Genomic DNA, 17,222 nt, shown 5'->3' with positions numbered 1-17,222 from the left:
TACCATGGTCTGGTGGTCTGGTGGTCTGGTGTCATCTGTATCTTTCTAGTGTGGAACCAGGTGTCTGTACAGAGGAGCGGGGTGGGGTCCAGTGGATTGTTGCCAGGGCACAGGCTGATTCAGCATGTTCTGCGTGATTCGTGACCTCAGTAGGGCATGTGCAGACCTGCCTGTCTGAATTGCAATTCTTCATAATATATAGAATATTTATTAGAATTAGATAACACATTGGCTAACAATGTTACTTGTTTATGAAATTACCTAATTATGAATATATATTCTATCTATATAGATATTTGGTAAATAAATATTTATTTACCAAAATGAATTATTTTTCCCTCTCCCTTACAGAACTGTTTCTAACAATAATAATCATGCTGCTATCCTATTCAACATATTATTTCTAGATATTAACGGACTCATTTAATGAACTGTGTTAAATATCACTACTGTAATTAGAATAAGGGCTACAAGTGGGTAGAAACTGTGAGAAGTAATTAATCTATTGGTTTGAAGGAGGTAGTTTAGATAACCTTAGGATCAAATACCTATGGAAATTTTAGGCAGGCGGTTGATTAATTGTACTGATAGCTGATGAGTTCCAAATGAGTATCTGAGCAGAGAGGTGGCTATAGAGTTACAAGAGGTTGGCTCCAAAAGTATAATTAAATATGATTCAGTGTCAGAGAAGAGCATGAACATAATGGTGATCAGTGGCATCTGAAGATTGATATCAGTAGTCTGATCCATTATAATTCTGGTGCCAAAGAAAGAATTCTAATTCTGGAAAAAGTCCAGTTGGAAATGAAGTCAAACACTTACATCTAAAGCAAAGCAGAAGGCATTATATTAGAAAGTGGATAATAGGGAATCATTGCCATAAGAAGAAAACCAACAGTATGATTAAAAAATCATATTTCTTGAGTGTATTAAACATGAAAATTATCAAGTTATATTCTGGAGATACAGTAATAAATAAGATAGGAAGAGCAGAGAGGGATGGAAGGGAGAAGGGATGAAAAAAGGAATAGTTGAAAAAAGGAAAGATGAGTTATGTAAAGGTACCAACTCCCCACAGGAAATGCAAACTTTATGTACTACGAACATGTATTAATAAATAAAATGATCTGAAAAAGAGAAAATATTGAGGAAAAGCAAAAAATAAGATTACTAAATTTTTGATGTGCCTGCAATCAACTGAATGAATATTTTGTTTTTGTCTTACTTAGATTTAGTTTGTGTCACTTAGTGCAAGACATTATTATCATTTCAATGTTACTAAGGAAAACATGAGGCTTATAATTTATGACAGAAAAAAATGAAATTAGATGAATTTCTCCCCCTACCTAACGAATGTACTTCCTTCTTCCAAATGATGATTTAAATGCTTTTTATTTATTTAGTAGTACTAGGATTGAACCAAGCTCTTTCACACTGAGCTATATCCCAGCACCACCACCCCTAAAATTTTGACATAAGATCCCACAAAGTTGGTAAATTGCACAGACTGGACTCAAACTTGCATTTTGCCTGCCTTGCCTCCCAGAGTATTGGGACTAGAGCAGTGTCCCATGATACCCAAGTTGTAATTTAAAGTTTTAGTTTTTTTTAAATGAAGATTTCCTCACCTTAACAACTCATTTTCTCTTGGATCAAATGCTAAGAAGAAGGTTTAGACAGAAGGTCTTGGTATGCCCAGTATCTTTTGAAGGATTTTAACACTTGACTTGGTCTACTTCACTGATTGCTTTTCTGTTTACCTGACTACTTCACTGTCCTGCACTTGCCTTAAATAAAGGATCCATAAGTATTTATGTGTCAAATGAATAGAAAAAGTGACTACTATCACCTTTTTCTATTTAATAAAAGCTATTTTAAGCACTTAACTGTGACTGTCATTGAAGCTACATTCCATAGATAGAAGGAGACTCTGCTTTCAATACTCTTGAGATATTTGATAGGTATAACAGATAGGAGAAAATAGCTTTTTGTTTCACTAGCCACCAAAAGCATCATCTGAGATTCAGGCTTTCATCAAAGAAGCTCTCATTTCTGTACTGTCAGTTCCCAACTGCATTTTTCCTTGCACTCTCTGGACCTATCTTACTTCACTCTTTAAAAATTCCTTGCCAACATCTATTCTGAGTCAATGAAGTGGAGACTTTCTCACGTCTGTTTCAAAACATAGAGAAATGAGAATCTGATGCTGGTTGAAATACGAAACATTCCACATAGCAAATTATATAGGAACTAGGCAATGAATGCTAAGAATGAGTTTTCTCAGCTGAAAACTCTTAAAAGAACAGAAAGGAAAAAGGCACAGAGCTTGAGATAATTGAGCAGGAAAAAATTTTCCCTTTTAAAAGTATGCATTGGCTTACCACTCTGAGATGAAGAACAAACACAATGCTGTGGGTAATTCCATCTGGAAAATTCCTTGACTGATATTTGATGTTGGGAAGAACCCAAAGGAAAGAATATTTGATTCTAATTTTGGCCCTTCTTATACCTCCTTTACTTCTCATCCCCTCTCTTCTCACTGTCTTTTCTTTCACTTTGCTGTCTGGATTGAGGTAGCATGTTTCTCATGCTAAGCCCAGTAGGCAAAAGAACAAAGAAATATAAAGGGGAAGGCACAAAAAGCAAAGCTATTTTGTAAGAAGAATATCTAAAACTATAAGATAATAATAGCTTAGATTTGGCAGTCTCCCTTGGCTGTGCAAGGGTTTACAAATTCAAATTTCCTAGCAATGAAAAACAATAGAGCAGCTCACTCCTTTTCAGACTCTTCCCACTTGAACTTGGGCAACACACCAGGTGGAACCCCCGATGCAGCATCTTGTCAATAACACTGTCAATCATGCTCTGAAAGACCCAATGGAAGGTGGTGCAGGCCTAGAACCCTTTTCAAATCCTTAAGCCCAACCCATTCAGTGTCTTTGCCATTTTCCTTTCCACTTGTGTTGTTCTTTCAGCCAGCATGAGCCTGATCACTCTGAGCAAAACTTCACTCTGAACTTCATTAAACTCAGTTACTTTTTCTGTACTGTTGTACGCAATGCTCAAATGGTTCATTAAACACAAGAACCTGGAGACCCGTCTGGGACCCAATCACCCATGGTAATGTCTTTGCAGAGCCAGCCAGCAAGTGAAATGAGGAAACTGTGGAGATCTCAACTTTTGTAAACTCAGACCAAAGCCTCTTAATTTTTTACTTTCTTCTCTCTTCCTATCTCAAATCCTGTAACTTTTTATCTGGTGTTAGTTATTCTGGAGAAGTAGGGAACTGGAGGGTGGAGGAGCTTAGTGTACCTGACTCATGAGTGGACTCATGTAGCCTCTGTGTTTTAAATCCCCACAGGTCTGCAGGAAGCCTTTCTTAGCTATGTGCCACAACCTTGCTGGATCCAAGGGCTGCTTCTTGATCCTCACCTAGAGATATTTCTTCTTGGAGCCTCTCTGGGTTGCTCCTCTAATACTGGCCCTCATCCTCCCTCCTTCATTCTTGGTTCTGCTATTATTATAATAACTTTCACCTCAAGTTTATTCCCATGGTTGCTAACCAACTTTTCACTGTGAAGTTTTCATTTGCCACAAAATTTGTATCTTTTGGGGGCATATGGTAATGAAAATGCAGGAGATTTGGGAGTCAGAGGAAGGGGCTAGGTAGAGGGAAAGATACTATACAAGGGCTCAAATTTAAAGGTAGCTCCTGGCTGGACAACTGGTGGCCATGGGGTCCAAAATCCTACCTCTCCTAGGTTAACAGCAGCACAGATTGCTTTTCAAGCTTGTTTCTCCTTTTATCTTAGAGACGTGTCTTATCCCCAGTTCTTAAACTGTCACCTACCATATCCCTCGCCAATTATACTTTCCTCAGCTCTTTGCAAATAAGCAAACAAGCTCTACCTGCCCTACTTCCAATGGTTGGGGAAATATCTATTGGGTCCCAGAGCCCTGCTCCCCTAGATAATGGCTTCTGATTAAAGATCAGTTGTCAAATCACCTGTCAGCCAGGGTTCCCAAGAGACAACTAGGGAGGAAAGTTTATTAGGATTTAATTGAGGGAAACTCTTACTACTTCTCCTTAGGCATACCAGGATGTTAGGTGATTTTATAATTGGCTAGAGGCATCCAGCCAATAGAGCACCCTGGCTCCAGACCTCCTATACAGGAGACGGGCTGTGGCCAAACAGAATGATGCAAATATCTGACAGAAGTGGTGCTGGTACCCTCAAAAGGCCAAAGATGGCTGGAAACTGAATTTCAAGGAGTTCATCTTCACTAGAGGACACCCTGGGGCTGAAGGGGTCAGAGACTGATCCACAGGGTACCCTGTAAGATTCACATGCAGTGGCTGACCCATGGTTTCTCTATAAGGTTATCATGGCCTAATTCTTACTCTTCCTGCCCTCAGGCCCATCATCTTGAGGTATGCCTCGACTTTTCCACCTGACTCCCTCCTTAAATGCCCTCATACACTGAGTTAAAATAACCCTCCATATGCTGTGTCTTTATCAATCTGCATAATCAGTGGCCCCCAGGAGATAAAGACAACATATTGAGCCCATACCATACTGGGTCCTGATCTGATTATCATAAAGCTTCAGACTCAAGGAACTTAACATCTAAGCCTGCTACCATTCCAACACTACTTTAAGAAATGGTAGGCAAGATGGTAACATCCAAGTTCAGGGCGCCTTTTCAGTCATGAATATTCAGCTAGGCAAAGAGAAGCTGAACAAAGTTTTGAATGACCCTGAAAAGTTTGCTGATAGATTCCATACACTGACAATGCCTTTTGATCTGACCTAGCAAGATGTCCAGTTCATCCTGGTTTCTTGCAGTACGGAAAGAGAAATGATTGTAAGAGCTTCAAGACAGGCCAATGATGAGGTCTTTACAGATGTACCTGGTAATCAGCCAACTGATGCATTATTTGGGACCCAAGAAGGGCCCAGGTGAGATTACAACACTGGGGTTGTACCACCAGGCCATCTTAGCAGGTATACCCAAGGTCATGCCCTAGCCTATAAATTATGATAAGCTCAGGACTATTAGTTAGGGCTCTGATGAAAATCCAGCAGCTTTTCAGCACCAATTTGAACAGGTATTATGTAAATACATTAATTTAAACCTTGAGTCTAGATAGGGCCAAATTATCCTGGGACCATATTTTGTTAGTCATTCAGTTCCAGACATTAGGAGGAAACTCTAAAAATTCCAACGGGGTCCTCAAGCTGGAGTAAGTCAATTGGTTGATGTGGCCTACACAGCCTACGTGATGTATTATAGGACAAACAGGAGAGTAAGGGAAAGAGGCAGGCTAAAGCCATGCAGGCCCTAAGGGATAAGGCTCATGATAAGGCCCACAACCTCAAGGGGGAACCAAGAGAGTCCCAAGAGTGATAGAAGCAAGTCTGAGTGCTTCAGTGTAAGTGATCAGGGCACTCAGCAAAGGAATGCCCTCAACAGCTGTCAAGTCCTTGCCAACCCTATCTCAACATGGAAGAGGACCCTTGGCCCTGGAGTAGGCACTTACCTCCTTCCCAGAAAGGGTTGACTTTATCTACCACCATGGTGGCCAGGGAAGAATATACGGAAAGTGACTGATGGTGCCCTAGGCAGCCGGTGTGGCCCCTGCATAAGGATATCCCCATGACCTTGCAGAAGCCTTGGGTAATTCTGAACACAGTGGGTAAGTTTTATCAATATTGGGGCATTTTACTCAATTCTAATCTCCCGCTGAGGTGGATCATCCAATTCCTTAGTTGCTGTGGGCCTTGTAAGAGTTAATCCGTCCATTTTCTTTACTCTCACTCTGAACTGCTGATTGGGAGATAACCTTTTCCAAGCTGGTTTCATAGTAATGCCAAAATAGCCCAAAGCAGTGGAAGCAATATGCTCTTCCTTCCCAGGGCCACTCTGTCATTCAAACTTCTGATAGCCCATGTCCTAGTTACCAGGGACCTAGCCAACTTGGCTACATTGGGGCCAACTTCACTCCCATTGGGTTGGTCCCCAAGGATGGTGTAATGGCACTCCAGGAAGGGCTATCAGGGCCACTCCAATAATCATTCAGCTGAAGGGCCATAATCTATACCCTCACAGAAGACAGTATTACCTTAAAAGAGAAGCTAGACAGTAGCTAAAGCCAATTTTTGATAAATTTTTGGCTACAGGGTTGCAAGTGCCATGCCAGTCCCACTACAACACATCCATTTTACCAATGGTGAAGCCTTTGATAAAATATTGCCTAGTGCAAGATCTCAAAATTATCAACAAGGCAGTGATTCCTTTTCACCCTAGTGACAGGCTCATACACCCTCCTTGCATGAATATCACAAGACACGAACTGGTTCTTCGCCTCTGATCTCATGGATGCCTTTCCTCTTCCCATTGACCCTAGTCCTCAACACTTGTTAGATTCACCTATGTGAAGTAAAACTCCAGCTGCATGATGAATTAAGAAATAGACCACAAGCTTCAGACACCTGCAAAACAGTGGATAGCACCAAGTTTCTTTAAAAAAATTCATCAAGCAAGTGAAATGTTTTCCTTCCCAACAAAAATTAGCCCTACCCTAGAAATAGGATCCTTTCCTGCCTGTCTTGTCTAGTTTTGCTCCTCTCTTGCTTGCTGCAACTCACCCATGTGTTTACTGTTAAAAAAAGTTTCTGTCCTGAGGCTCAGAGACTTTTTCCCCTTGTCACTCTAATTCCTACAGATGTCTTCCAGCAAACTAGACAGAAGATTGCACCCTTGTTTATCTGGCATCAGAGATCAATATCCCTTATTTATTAATGTTTTCATAGCTTTAGTATTTGGGCCACACAGATTTAATCTCTTAGTCAAATTTGTGCCTTTTTAATTAAGAGATATTACACTACTGATGAGGACTCAAATCAAGGAACAGCATCCTCCTCTGCATCTAGAACTAATCAATAAATCCTGAGAAACTCCTTTGGCCTCCCAAATCAGGCAGAGCAAGAATTTCTTGGTCTTCCTCCAGGTAGGGTCAATGTCCCTGTTCAGCCAGAAAGAACTGTAGAAAATGGATATTCCACCCTTTGCAACTCTTAAACATTTTGGGGCACCAGATGAGACCACTCACCTGAACCTGGGCAACACCCCAGAACCAACCCTTTGACTCAGTACTTTGTCAATTACACTGTCCATCATTCTCTGAAAGACTCACTGGGAGGCACAATAGGCCAGGCACCCGTTTTAAATCTTTAGCCCCAGTGTATTCAGCACCCATGTTATTTTCTTTTCCCCTCTTGCCATTGCTCTCTACAGGACATGAGACATGAACTCAATGACTCTGAACATTCTTCCACTCTAAACTTTATCAAACTTAGCTGATTTTTCTGTACCATTGTACCATAATTCATTGTTCATTCCACGCAAGTACCTGGAAATCTGTCCAGGACACTATCACACAGAGTAACAATTTGATGTTATTAAAGTCTTTGTTACAGATCCTCTGTCACTTCTCAGGAAGGAAAGCCACTTGCTGAAACACTTTCCTCAGGGAAGATTTTACTTCCTTATTTCTCAAACTATAAATCAAGGGATTCAGCATGGGAGTGACCAGGTTGTTCAGAACCTGAACAGTTGCATTAATCCATGGGTTTGGAGTGGGCTGCAGATAGATGAGGACCACTGGCATAAAGGAGAGGAGGATGGCAGTGAGGTGGGCACTGCAGGTGGAGAAAGCACGGCGTTGCCCCTGAGCAGAACAGATCTGTAGAATGGAGCAGACAATGCAGCTGTAGGAGGTGAGGATGAGAAGGAAGCAGCTGAGGGGCATGAGGCCCACACTGATGAACCCCACCATCTCCAGGGCTGAGGTATCTGCACAAGCCAGCTTCAGCATCACTGGGATATCACAGAAGTAATAGTCTACCTCCTTGGGGCCACAGTAGGGCAACTGGAAGGTGAGAGTGGTGAGAAAGGTGGCCTGAATGCAGCCAAAAACTGAGGTCCCTGAGGCCAAGATGGCACACACTCTGTGACTCATGATTATTGTGTAGCGTAGAGGCTGACAGATGGCAACAAAGCGGTCATACGCCATCACTGTATACAGGAAACACTCAGTGCAGCCCAGGAAATGGTAGAAGAAGAGCTGGGACACACATCCACCATAGGAGATGGCTCGGCTATTCCCTGAGAGGTAGAACAGCATCTTGGGAGAACTCACAGAAGGAAAAAATATGTCACATACAGATAGCTTGCACAGAAAGAAGTACATGGGAGTGTGAAGCTGAGTGGAGAAGACAATTGCCAGAAGTATAAGCAGGTTCCCTATAAGAGTGAAGATATAGAAGCATAGAAACAAGGCAAATAGTGTAGCCTCCAGACCCTCTGTGCATGGGATTCCCAGTAGCATAAATTCAGTCACCATGGATTCATTCCTCATCTTCCTTAAAAGATTGGACTTCAAAGCAGACCACCAGACTCCAAAGTATAAACCCAGAAATCAAATGAAGAGGTTGTCTGATGGATGTGCTGGTTTGATTTTTAACAATCAGCAGTCAACTTTCTGATACTGGGACACATCTACATAAAATCACAATGCCAATAAAATCTCCTGATTAGAATCTGGAACTTTTGGTTTTGGTCAAGTTGGACTAAGATCAGTACAGTGTACATTTCTTACTAATTACAATCAAAACTTAGATAATAAAAATCACATCCTAAGAAATCTGAGAAGTAAGCAGAAAGAGACAAACTGGGAAAGGAAGCAAAATGTGGAAAAGAAACCCAAGCAAATGTGAGTTTGTATTGTTTCCTGTCTTCATTCTTTTTGTTTTAAGCTGAAGTTGGACTGAAATTTGCAGAATTGTGTGTTAGCTCCCCAAGATTAATACACTGCAATAATTTACTCATCTTTTTGACAGGAGAGCTTGATAAAAGGGGCCTCTGTCATCAAAATGTGTGAAGGAATCCCTGTTAATTCATCTATGTCCCCTTTTCTTTCTCCTTACCCCTTCCCCTTTTTTTTTCTCTTCTTCTGTCATCTTCTTACCCCACTTGTGCCTAAGAGGTACTATCAGTTTATTAACAATGTGCCAACAGAAAAAGACTCCAAATCTTGTAGAAAAACTTCAACTTTTAAACATATGATTTCTGAAAGAAAGTGTGTGTGTGTGTGTGTGTGTGTGTGTGTGTGTACTGGTGTGGGGTGTATATTTCTGTAGACAGTGGGATTGTGGAAGAGACAGAATTCACTGTAAACTGCAAACATATTTCCCAAGAAGTACTACAAAGACTCAGAGCACTAAACAACCATTTGTTTTTTGTTCTTGTTTGGTTTTTTTCTTTTCTTTTGTTATTTTTGTTTTTGAGACATAGTCTTGCTTTGTAGTTCAGGATGGCCGTGCACTCACTATGTAGCCCTGGCTGGCCTTGAACTTGCGGCTCTTGCCTCAGCTTCCCAAGTGCTGGGATTACAGGTATGCACCACCATGTCCAGCAATTAAACAGTTTGAAATATCACCCAATATGAGGTCTCATATTAATAGCAAAGGGGAAAAATCTCATACTAACTAGTCAGTGATACATTTGAAGGACAAACACAATGCAGCATATTAGAGGTTTTCATAGCTAAAGTGACACTGGACACATTGCTTCCAGAAGATAAGAGAAAATACTTGTCTGATTCTAATTAGAATGATGATCCATTAAAGAAAACAAGTAAGCAAACAATTAATTATTTGATTGTTCATAAGAGTTTTTCAATATAATCGAGTCTAAATAACATAATAGAAAAGTTTCCAGAATGCAATCTGAAATTATTCAACATACAAAATGAACAAGCAAACAAGAAAGTGTCACCAATTCTCAAGTGAAAAGATAATCAACAGATACTAATTCTGAGATGACCCAAATGTTGAAATTATCAAAAATAAATGTTCCAAGAAGAATAGGTAAGCTTCTGAGAAATGAGTGAAAAGGTAGACATTTTCTGCAGAATCATGTGAGGTACATAAAATGATGAAGAGAGAAATTTTAGTGTTGAAAATTATAGTTGATGCATAAAATATTAAAAACCTCTAATATTATATTGTAAGTCCTAACTAATGCACCAAGAAAGCAAAACAAAAGGTAAGACAATGGAAAGAAAGGAATAATGACTTTTCTTTTAAAAAAAGCAAAATATTTCTTTTGTTTTGTTTTGTTTTTGGTACCGGGGATCGAACTCTGGTCCTTGCAATTGGGAGGCAGGCAGCTGAACCATAAAATATTTATTTTCAAAATAAATCTCATAAACTACAGTAAATGCTTCTGAAACTAATAAGCAAATTGATCAAGGTAACTGAATACAAAACTATGCTGCATTTTCTCATACCAATGATGGCAAGCCCTTAAGAAATGAGTGCTCAAACTGCAACTCAAAATCCACTTATTTATTGCAAAATGCCAACACTACAATTAAACTTGAATACTGAGGTTTTAGTTTAGAAAAAAGCAACTCATCCATCAACATCCTCTGACTTAAAATGAAAATAACACGTATTCCATAAGTTCACCACTACTGCTAGAAACTAAAATTAAAACAAATAGTGCACCTGTAATAACATCAAAATACACAGATATTGCAAACCATTAATGAAAGCATTATTAAACGCATGTATAAATAAAACAACAAACTGTATTTATTCATTGGAAGACTCAATGTTTATGAAGTAGTCCCAAACTAACTGATATAATCAATGTAATCTCAACTTGAAACTCAATCACTATTTTCTAGGTATTAGCATACTGATTGTAAAGTTTATATTGAAAATAAAAGGCATTCAAAAACAATTTTGAAAAATGATAGAGTTGGAAAGCCTACATCACTATATTTTAAATCTAATAGAATGCTATATTAACCAAGATCACATATTTGTGAGAGACTCATACATAGCTCATTAGAACCCAATAGAGAACCCCAAAACAGGTCTACAAATATATAGTCAAATGATTTTTAACAAATTATTGAAAGACAAATAAATGTAGTCTTTTCATTGTTAATCCTGGGGTAATTTACAGAACAATTGAACTTCCATATGAGAAATTAAAATAAAACAAAAATCAAATCACAATTTTATACAAAAATATACTGAAATGATCATAGATTGACACGGAAAATATGAAACTACAATACCTCTGGAAACAAATAGAAGAATATGTTTGTGACTTTTGGTTAGGTAAAAATGTTCCATACATTGATAAAACAATCCATTTTATTTTTTAAAAAATACCTAAAATCAAATTGAAAATTAAAGCTTTTTGTGTTGAGGCATGAAAGATAGATAAAGAATAAAGGACTTTTATGAATTGGAAGAGACTAAAACATAGAAGGTAATGAAAAATCCACAGTAGGACCCTAGCACCAAAAGCAATAATAATAATGAAAAACATATTGATTAATTTTTAAAAAGCTCTTTAATAATCATACTAGTATAAATTTCCTCACTGTGACAAAAATACTGAATTCATATAAGGTGTTATTATTAAGGGATGCCTGGTAATACATATATGGAATGTCTATATATTATTTCTGACTGATTCAGAATAAAAAGTTAAAAACTTGAAAACTTTTGTGAGAGTCACTTGGAAAATTACAAAATAACTGAAGCTGAGAAAGCAATTACAAACTACATATTCAACAAAGAAATAGTATCTAGAATACTTTTATAAACAATTTCTATTCCTGAAAAAAAGGGGCAAAGTATTTAAGCAGACATTTCAATAAAAAAGATACAAATAGAAAAAAACTCATGAAAAGATACTCAGTATCATTAATCAACAGGAATATAGATTAAACCACAAGAGATACCACTCTTCTGCATCTATTAGGATGCTCAGGGGTGAAAACTGACAAGATCCATTGTCATGAGAATATAGAGCAATTGTACTTTGTCTTCCATGTGTTTATTCAAAGGAAATGAAAACATCATTGCAGGGAAGCTTGTCTATAAGGCAGTAAATCTATGATTGTCTTCATTTGTAAGTCTTTTCCAAGAATCATCTTCAAAGAATGAAAACTCTAGTAACTTCCAACATTTGAAAGCTTAGTACAAATATGTCAAAGAAAGGTGAGGAAAAAAATATGTGTACATATAATGTACATTGTCCATAGGCACAATGGCAGCATTTTCTACAGTCCCATAAATGGTAACCCAAGTCCTATTCCCTGGTTCTCAGAAGACTACAGCACCCCAGCCTCTGGAACTGAGATTCAGTGTTTGCATAAGGTGTCATGGGCACCTGCTATGAGAACTTGAACAGATTTGTTTGCTTTGGGTCACCTCCTTCAGATCTCCTTTGGGACTTTCTCATGACTTAGCCATTGGTAGCTTAGAAGGAGCAATTAAAATTAAGCAATTTACCATCCAAATACAAATGTAGTGAGATGCTTTCAATGGAAAATGTCTACATCCCTTTCTATGTCTAGACTCCAATCTACACTTGCAGGCTTCATGCTAACTGTATGTTTTCTTGCCTGTCTCTTAAATGCTTAAGTCCTTGCATATGGTAATATCGCTCCACTGCCATACTTCAATTATGTAAACATTTCAGGGATTACATAGATATCTACACTGAGCATCACTATTTAAGACATTATTTAATAAATAATGAACAATTACTAAATCACTTTTGGGTCCTTCTAACAAATACATCTTGAAAGCAATGCTAATAAACTAAGTACATTTTAAAAAGATGATAAATTGGTTAAGTGGCTGTAAACAACTCATTGTACATTATTCTTATGTATAACAGTTAATATTAATTGATCATTTACGAGATACTGGGATTGTATTGTATTGCTTTCTTTTTCTTATGATCAGTAGCTCATTTTAAAGTCTAAAATCAACCTTGTTAAGTAGGAAAAGAAACTTAAGCACCAAGTTTGTTGTATCATAATTAATAACTTGATCACGCAATAGGAAATGACTTAATTAAACTTAAAGGCCAGGTCTGACTCTCAAGTCAGTGCTTGTAAGATATCTCTATGAGAGCTCTCACAGGGCCTTTTGTTTGGAGGAGCACAGATGATAGCTCTTTCTAAGGTCATTCAGGTTTATATGCTTAGGTTCATTTGGTCACCAGTGACTAAATCAATGGAAGCCATATATTTTGGTTAAAAGAAAAAAATATTCAAAGATAGCTCTGAGAAGATGGAAGGGCTCAATTGCTTCAAATCACTATCTCCCATCATACAGAAGGGTAAATGTTCTTTATGGTGGGAGCACAGAGAGATAATGTAGATCTCCATCCCTGCTTTAGCACTTCCAGCCTACTTTGATTCATTCCTCTTTCTTGTGGGAAGAAACTTGAGCTCTGGCCTCCTGAGGCAGACATCTCCTTATTCTGTCACTTTGGGGAGGCTGAGGAGAGGACAGGGTTTTGTGTTCAGCAGAAGGAAGTTTGGAAAAATTGCTTAAATCTACAAGAAAGAGTGTAACATTTAAAGTTCCTTTTTTCTTTCCTGGTTTGATGCTATGTAGGCATATTGTATACTTTTCCACATTGAATGGCAGTAAAATACTGTGAAATTAATAAATCCTTAGAATTCAATTTAGTATGGAAAGAAAAAATAAATGAGACACCTTTAATGAAACAAGTTTCCTTCTGAAGGAGTGAATTCACCATCACTGTAAGCATATAGGTATAGATTAAAAGAAATCTTCATGGATGTCATGAAGATTTCTGATTAGAATGTGAGATCATCTCTTACATTCACCCTTCATATCTTATGACTTTGGGATTCTTTGATTTTATGACAGAGTCTACCTTTTAAATATATGTGAGTAGACACAAAGCTTTGATTTAAGTAAGATAGATCTTATCCACCTCTAAATAACAAGAATTATTACTATAGCTATATTGGTATTAGTAACAATAATAACAGTTTAATGCCATTTTGATGCATTCTAAAGAGTAGAGAAGCCCATCCAAGAGAGAAGGCCAGAATGCCAATGAAGAAGAGTCTCTTAAAGATTTATTAGCTCATGGAGATGCTTTTGAGGATGGGCCATAATTAAAAGACAAACTGAAAACCTGAGTTAGGTTAAAAAAATACGTCCAGGCATTGTAGCAAATATTTTGTGTTGCATAAACTCTTTTAATACCTAGTATAAATCTAAGAGACAAGCAATATTCATTCCCATTCATTCAGAAAATTGAAGCACAAAGAATTTAAGTGAATAGACCAAATTTCTACAACTGTAGAGTTAGGTTGTACATGTAGAACAGAGGGAATGCCTTTTAGAGTATTTACTAATTCTGACTTCCTAAAATTCACTAGTGAATAATGGTAACTTTAAATGATACTTCCTTTTTATAATGGCATTTTGTCATCCTCTAATTAATTCCCACAAAATCACTTTAAAGTTATGGCAATTAACACCAATTTGCAGATAAGGACACTGAAATTTAAGCTTTTCTAAAAGTAAAAAGAGAAGAGCAATTCATACCCAAATCACCTGAGTCCAAGTTTAGTGTTCTTTCTATATACCAATATTGCCTCCAAAAAAATTAATACAGAGAGCATTTGCCCCTAGATGAGAAAGAAAATCACTTCAATTTATTTTACAGATTTGGAGAAGTCTTCCTGGTATGCTTGCAACCACTAGTGGTTTTTATCTACTATTCCCTGAGTGGTTCTGGAAACAGGTTACATCTCAGGAGAGGAATGCAAATCTCTTAAGAGCATATTATATTGGAATAAGTGGGTGCCAGAGCTACAAGGAAATGTCACAATATGAATATGATTCTCAAGAGTGTATTCCAGATTATGGCATAACATAAACAGTTTCCATAATACTTGTTCTGTTCCAAAATAACAGCCTGTATCCTTGTTTAACTCCTCCTTCTGAGGCTCAATATTTATTAAGCTTGCCGACTTTCTTGATCCAGATAACAGTGTGAAATGATTTTACCTATGAAGGTAGATCTCTTTAAATGGGTGGTAAAATTTTACTCTTTCAAGTCTTTGCACTTATAGTAACACAAAAGCATTTACATAAAATAAATATCCACATACTACTTAGATGTGTTTTGGGAAATAATAGCTAAAGTAGGGTGGAGTTGACATTTCCCTTGTCCCATGTGGCAAGTTACAGGCAACTGGAGCTCCCTCAGTTCAGTTAAGCTCTGACAAAACCTTAGCAGATTAGATCTGGATAATTAGTTTCTCTTGAAGTCAGAACTTGTTAACAAATACAGAGCCACTGAAATTCTGTTATTATTTCTCTGTTATTTTCTTTGTCACTTTTTCTGTTAGTTCCTTTATGCATATATTATAATTTTTGTTCCTTCATTTCAGGATATTATGTTCCAATTTTTCAACTTAATAGATGCCACGAATGCCTCTCAATTCCACTTTATTCAAGAATATATTTACATTTGATCTTAGGCAAAAGGCCAAGAAGCAATCAAGAATATATTTAAGAGATGTTACATGAGTATATGAAATGGTAAAAGTGCTAATTTTGTGAAGAGAATCTATGTTTCTCTTTTAACTGAAAATTGTATCTCATAGTTGTGTTTGAATTTAATTTTGACTCCCATGATAAGAAATGATAAAAAATGCACTTCAAAACTTGGAAGCAGCCCAAATGCCCATCAGCTGGAGACTGGACAAAGACAATGTGTTTTTTTTAATAAAATGGAGTACTACTAAGCCATAAAAAATGAGAAATTAGAGACATTTATAGCTAAATGGATGCACATTGAGGCGATACTCTTAAGTGAAATAAATAGGACACACATGTGTAAATATTGAATAGTTTCTGTAGTGTGAGAAACTGAAAGTGTAAATACAGACTAAAAGGTACAATAGATAATGTGAAATAGGAAGAAAAGGGGAAAAGGGGAAGGGGAAGTGGGAGGGGTAGGGGAAAGGAAAGAAGGGAATGGAATTAGTATTAGAAAATGACAAACATGGAAACAAAGTCTTTGTAAATAGAGAGGGATGGAGGGGTTGAAGGGAGGACAGGGGAAGGGGGGAAAATAAGAACCAAGAGAGATTATGTAAAGGTACAAATTTCCAATGATGAATGTAATTATATTGTATACATAAAATGTACTAATAAAATAAAAATTTAAAAAATGCACTTGACTATGCGTATAGATGGTAAGTGATTAAGAAGACACCAGAGTAGAGTTGTGTTATTGAGATGTCAATTGTGGGGAATGGGAGCTAAAATTTGTGAACACTTGCCAACAGCGAGTCAAGAGTTTCCCAGCATGGTTAACCAAAGGGACTAGAACACGGAGTATCTATACACAGACTCTTGTTCCCATTTGGCAAGAGATGTCTGAAAAGGAAAGAGTTGTCCCAAAATTCTTGGTTGGCACCAACAGTGGTAGAGAAAATTTCAGCATAAGTGTGAAAAACTGGTACACTTTCTCCTTAATATTGAGATCAAGGAAAATATATCCTCTTACATTAGTCCTATTAAACATAACAGGAGATAAAAGAAAATGTTCACATGATTCAGTAAACCCACTTCTGGATCGATACCTAAAGGTACTGAAATCAGTGCATTGAAGAGCTATCTACACTTCCATCATTACTGTGGCCATTTAAAAACTAGTCAATATATGGCATCAACCTAAGTGTTCATTAGCAGACAAATGAATAAAGAAAATGTGGTGGAATGCTATCCCTGCCTTTTAACAAAAAGAAAATTTTGTCATCTGCAATCATAATGGATGAATATAGAGAACATTATTTTAATTGAAATGAGCTAGACATAAACAGGTAAATACTGAGTTATTTCATTATATGTGAAATCTTTAAAAAAATCAAACTCATCAAAATAGAGTGTAAAGTTATAATTACCAAGGGTTATTATAATATAGGTTCATTTGACATTGATCAGAGACTACAAAATCTCAATTACACAAGAATTAAATTCAGGAGGTTGTAAACACAAAGATTATAGTTGATAGCAACATACTGAATAGTTGAAAATTTCTGTGAAGTAGATTTTAAATGTTTTCATCACAAAAACTGATAAGCATCTGAAGGCAACTGATAAGTTAATTAGCTTGGTTTGGCCTATGTATCAAAACATTATGATGTATACCATAAATGTATACAATTTTTGTTAATTGCAATGAACAAAATCTAAGAAATAAATTAGATTTTAGTTAAAGATCCTAAACCAATAATGATGTATTAATTGTAACAAATGCAGCAAAAGATGGAAGTAATAGGG

The 17,222-nt window shown here is 37.1% G+C and overlaps 1 protein-coding gene across 1 annotated transcript; it reads right to left on the bottom strand.

Annotated features, from left to right (window-relative positions):
• Positions 1 to 7,489: 7,489 nt before the first annotated feature.
• Positions 7,490 to 8,422, bottom strand: LOC147827818 (olfactory receptor 10D1B-like). Its single transcript, XM_087212554.1, has one exon. The coding sequence runs from the start codon at positions 8,420 to 8,422 to the stop codon at positions 7,490 to 7,492; it is 933 nt and encodes a 310-aa protein (XP_087068680.1).
• Between the last annotated feature and the right edge of the window lie 8,800 nt (positions 8,423 to 17,222).

This window comes from Heterocephalus glaber, unplaced genomic scaffold, assembly GCF_053883595.1.
Source record: "Heterocephalus glaber isolate CG9 unplaced genomic scaffold, H.glaber_assembly_v1.0 deba00001431, whole genome shotgun sequence".
Classification (NCBI taxonomy): Eukaryota; Metazoa; Chordata; class Mammalia; order Rodentia; family Bathyergidae; genus Heterocephalus; species Heterocephalus glaber.
Note: the sequence above shows the minus strand (reverse complement) of the source record. Positions and strands in the feature narration are given on the sequence as shown.

Excerpts from the sequence above, each read along its gene's own strand:
- LOC147827818 (XM_087212554.1), bottom strand. The coding sequence starts at position 8,422 with ATGAGGAATGAATCCATGGTGACTGAATTTATGCTACTGGGAATCCCA.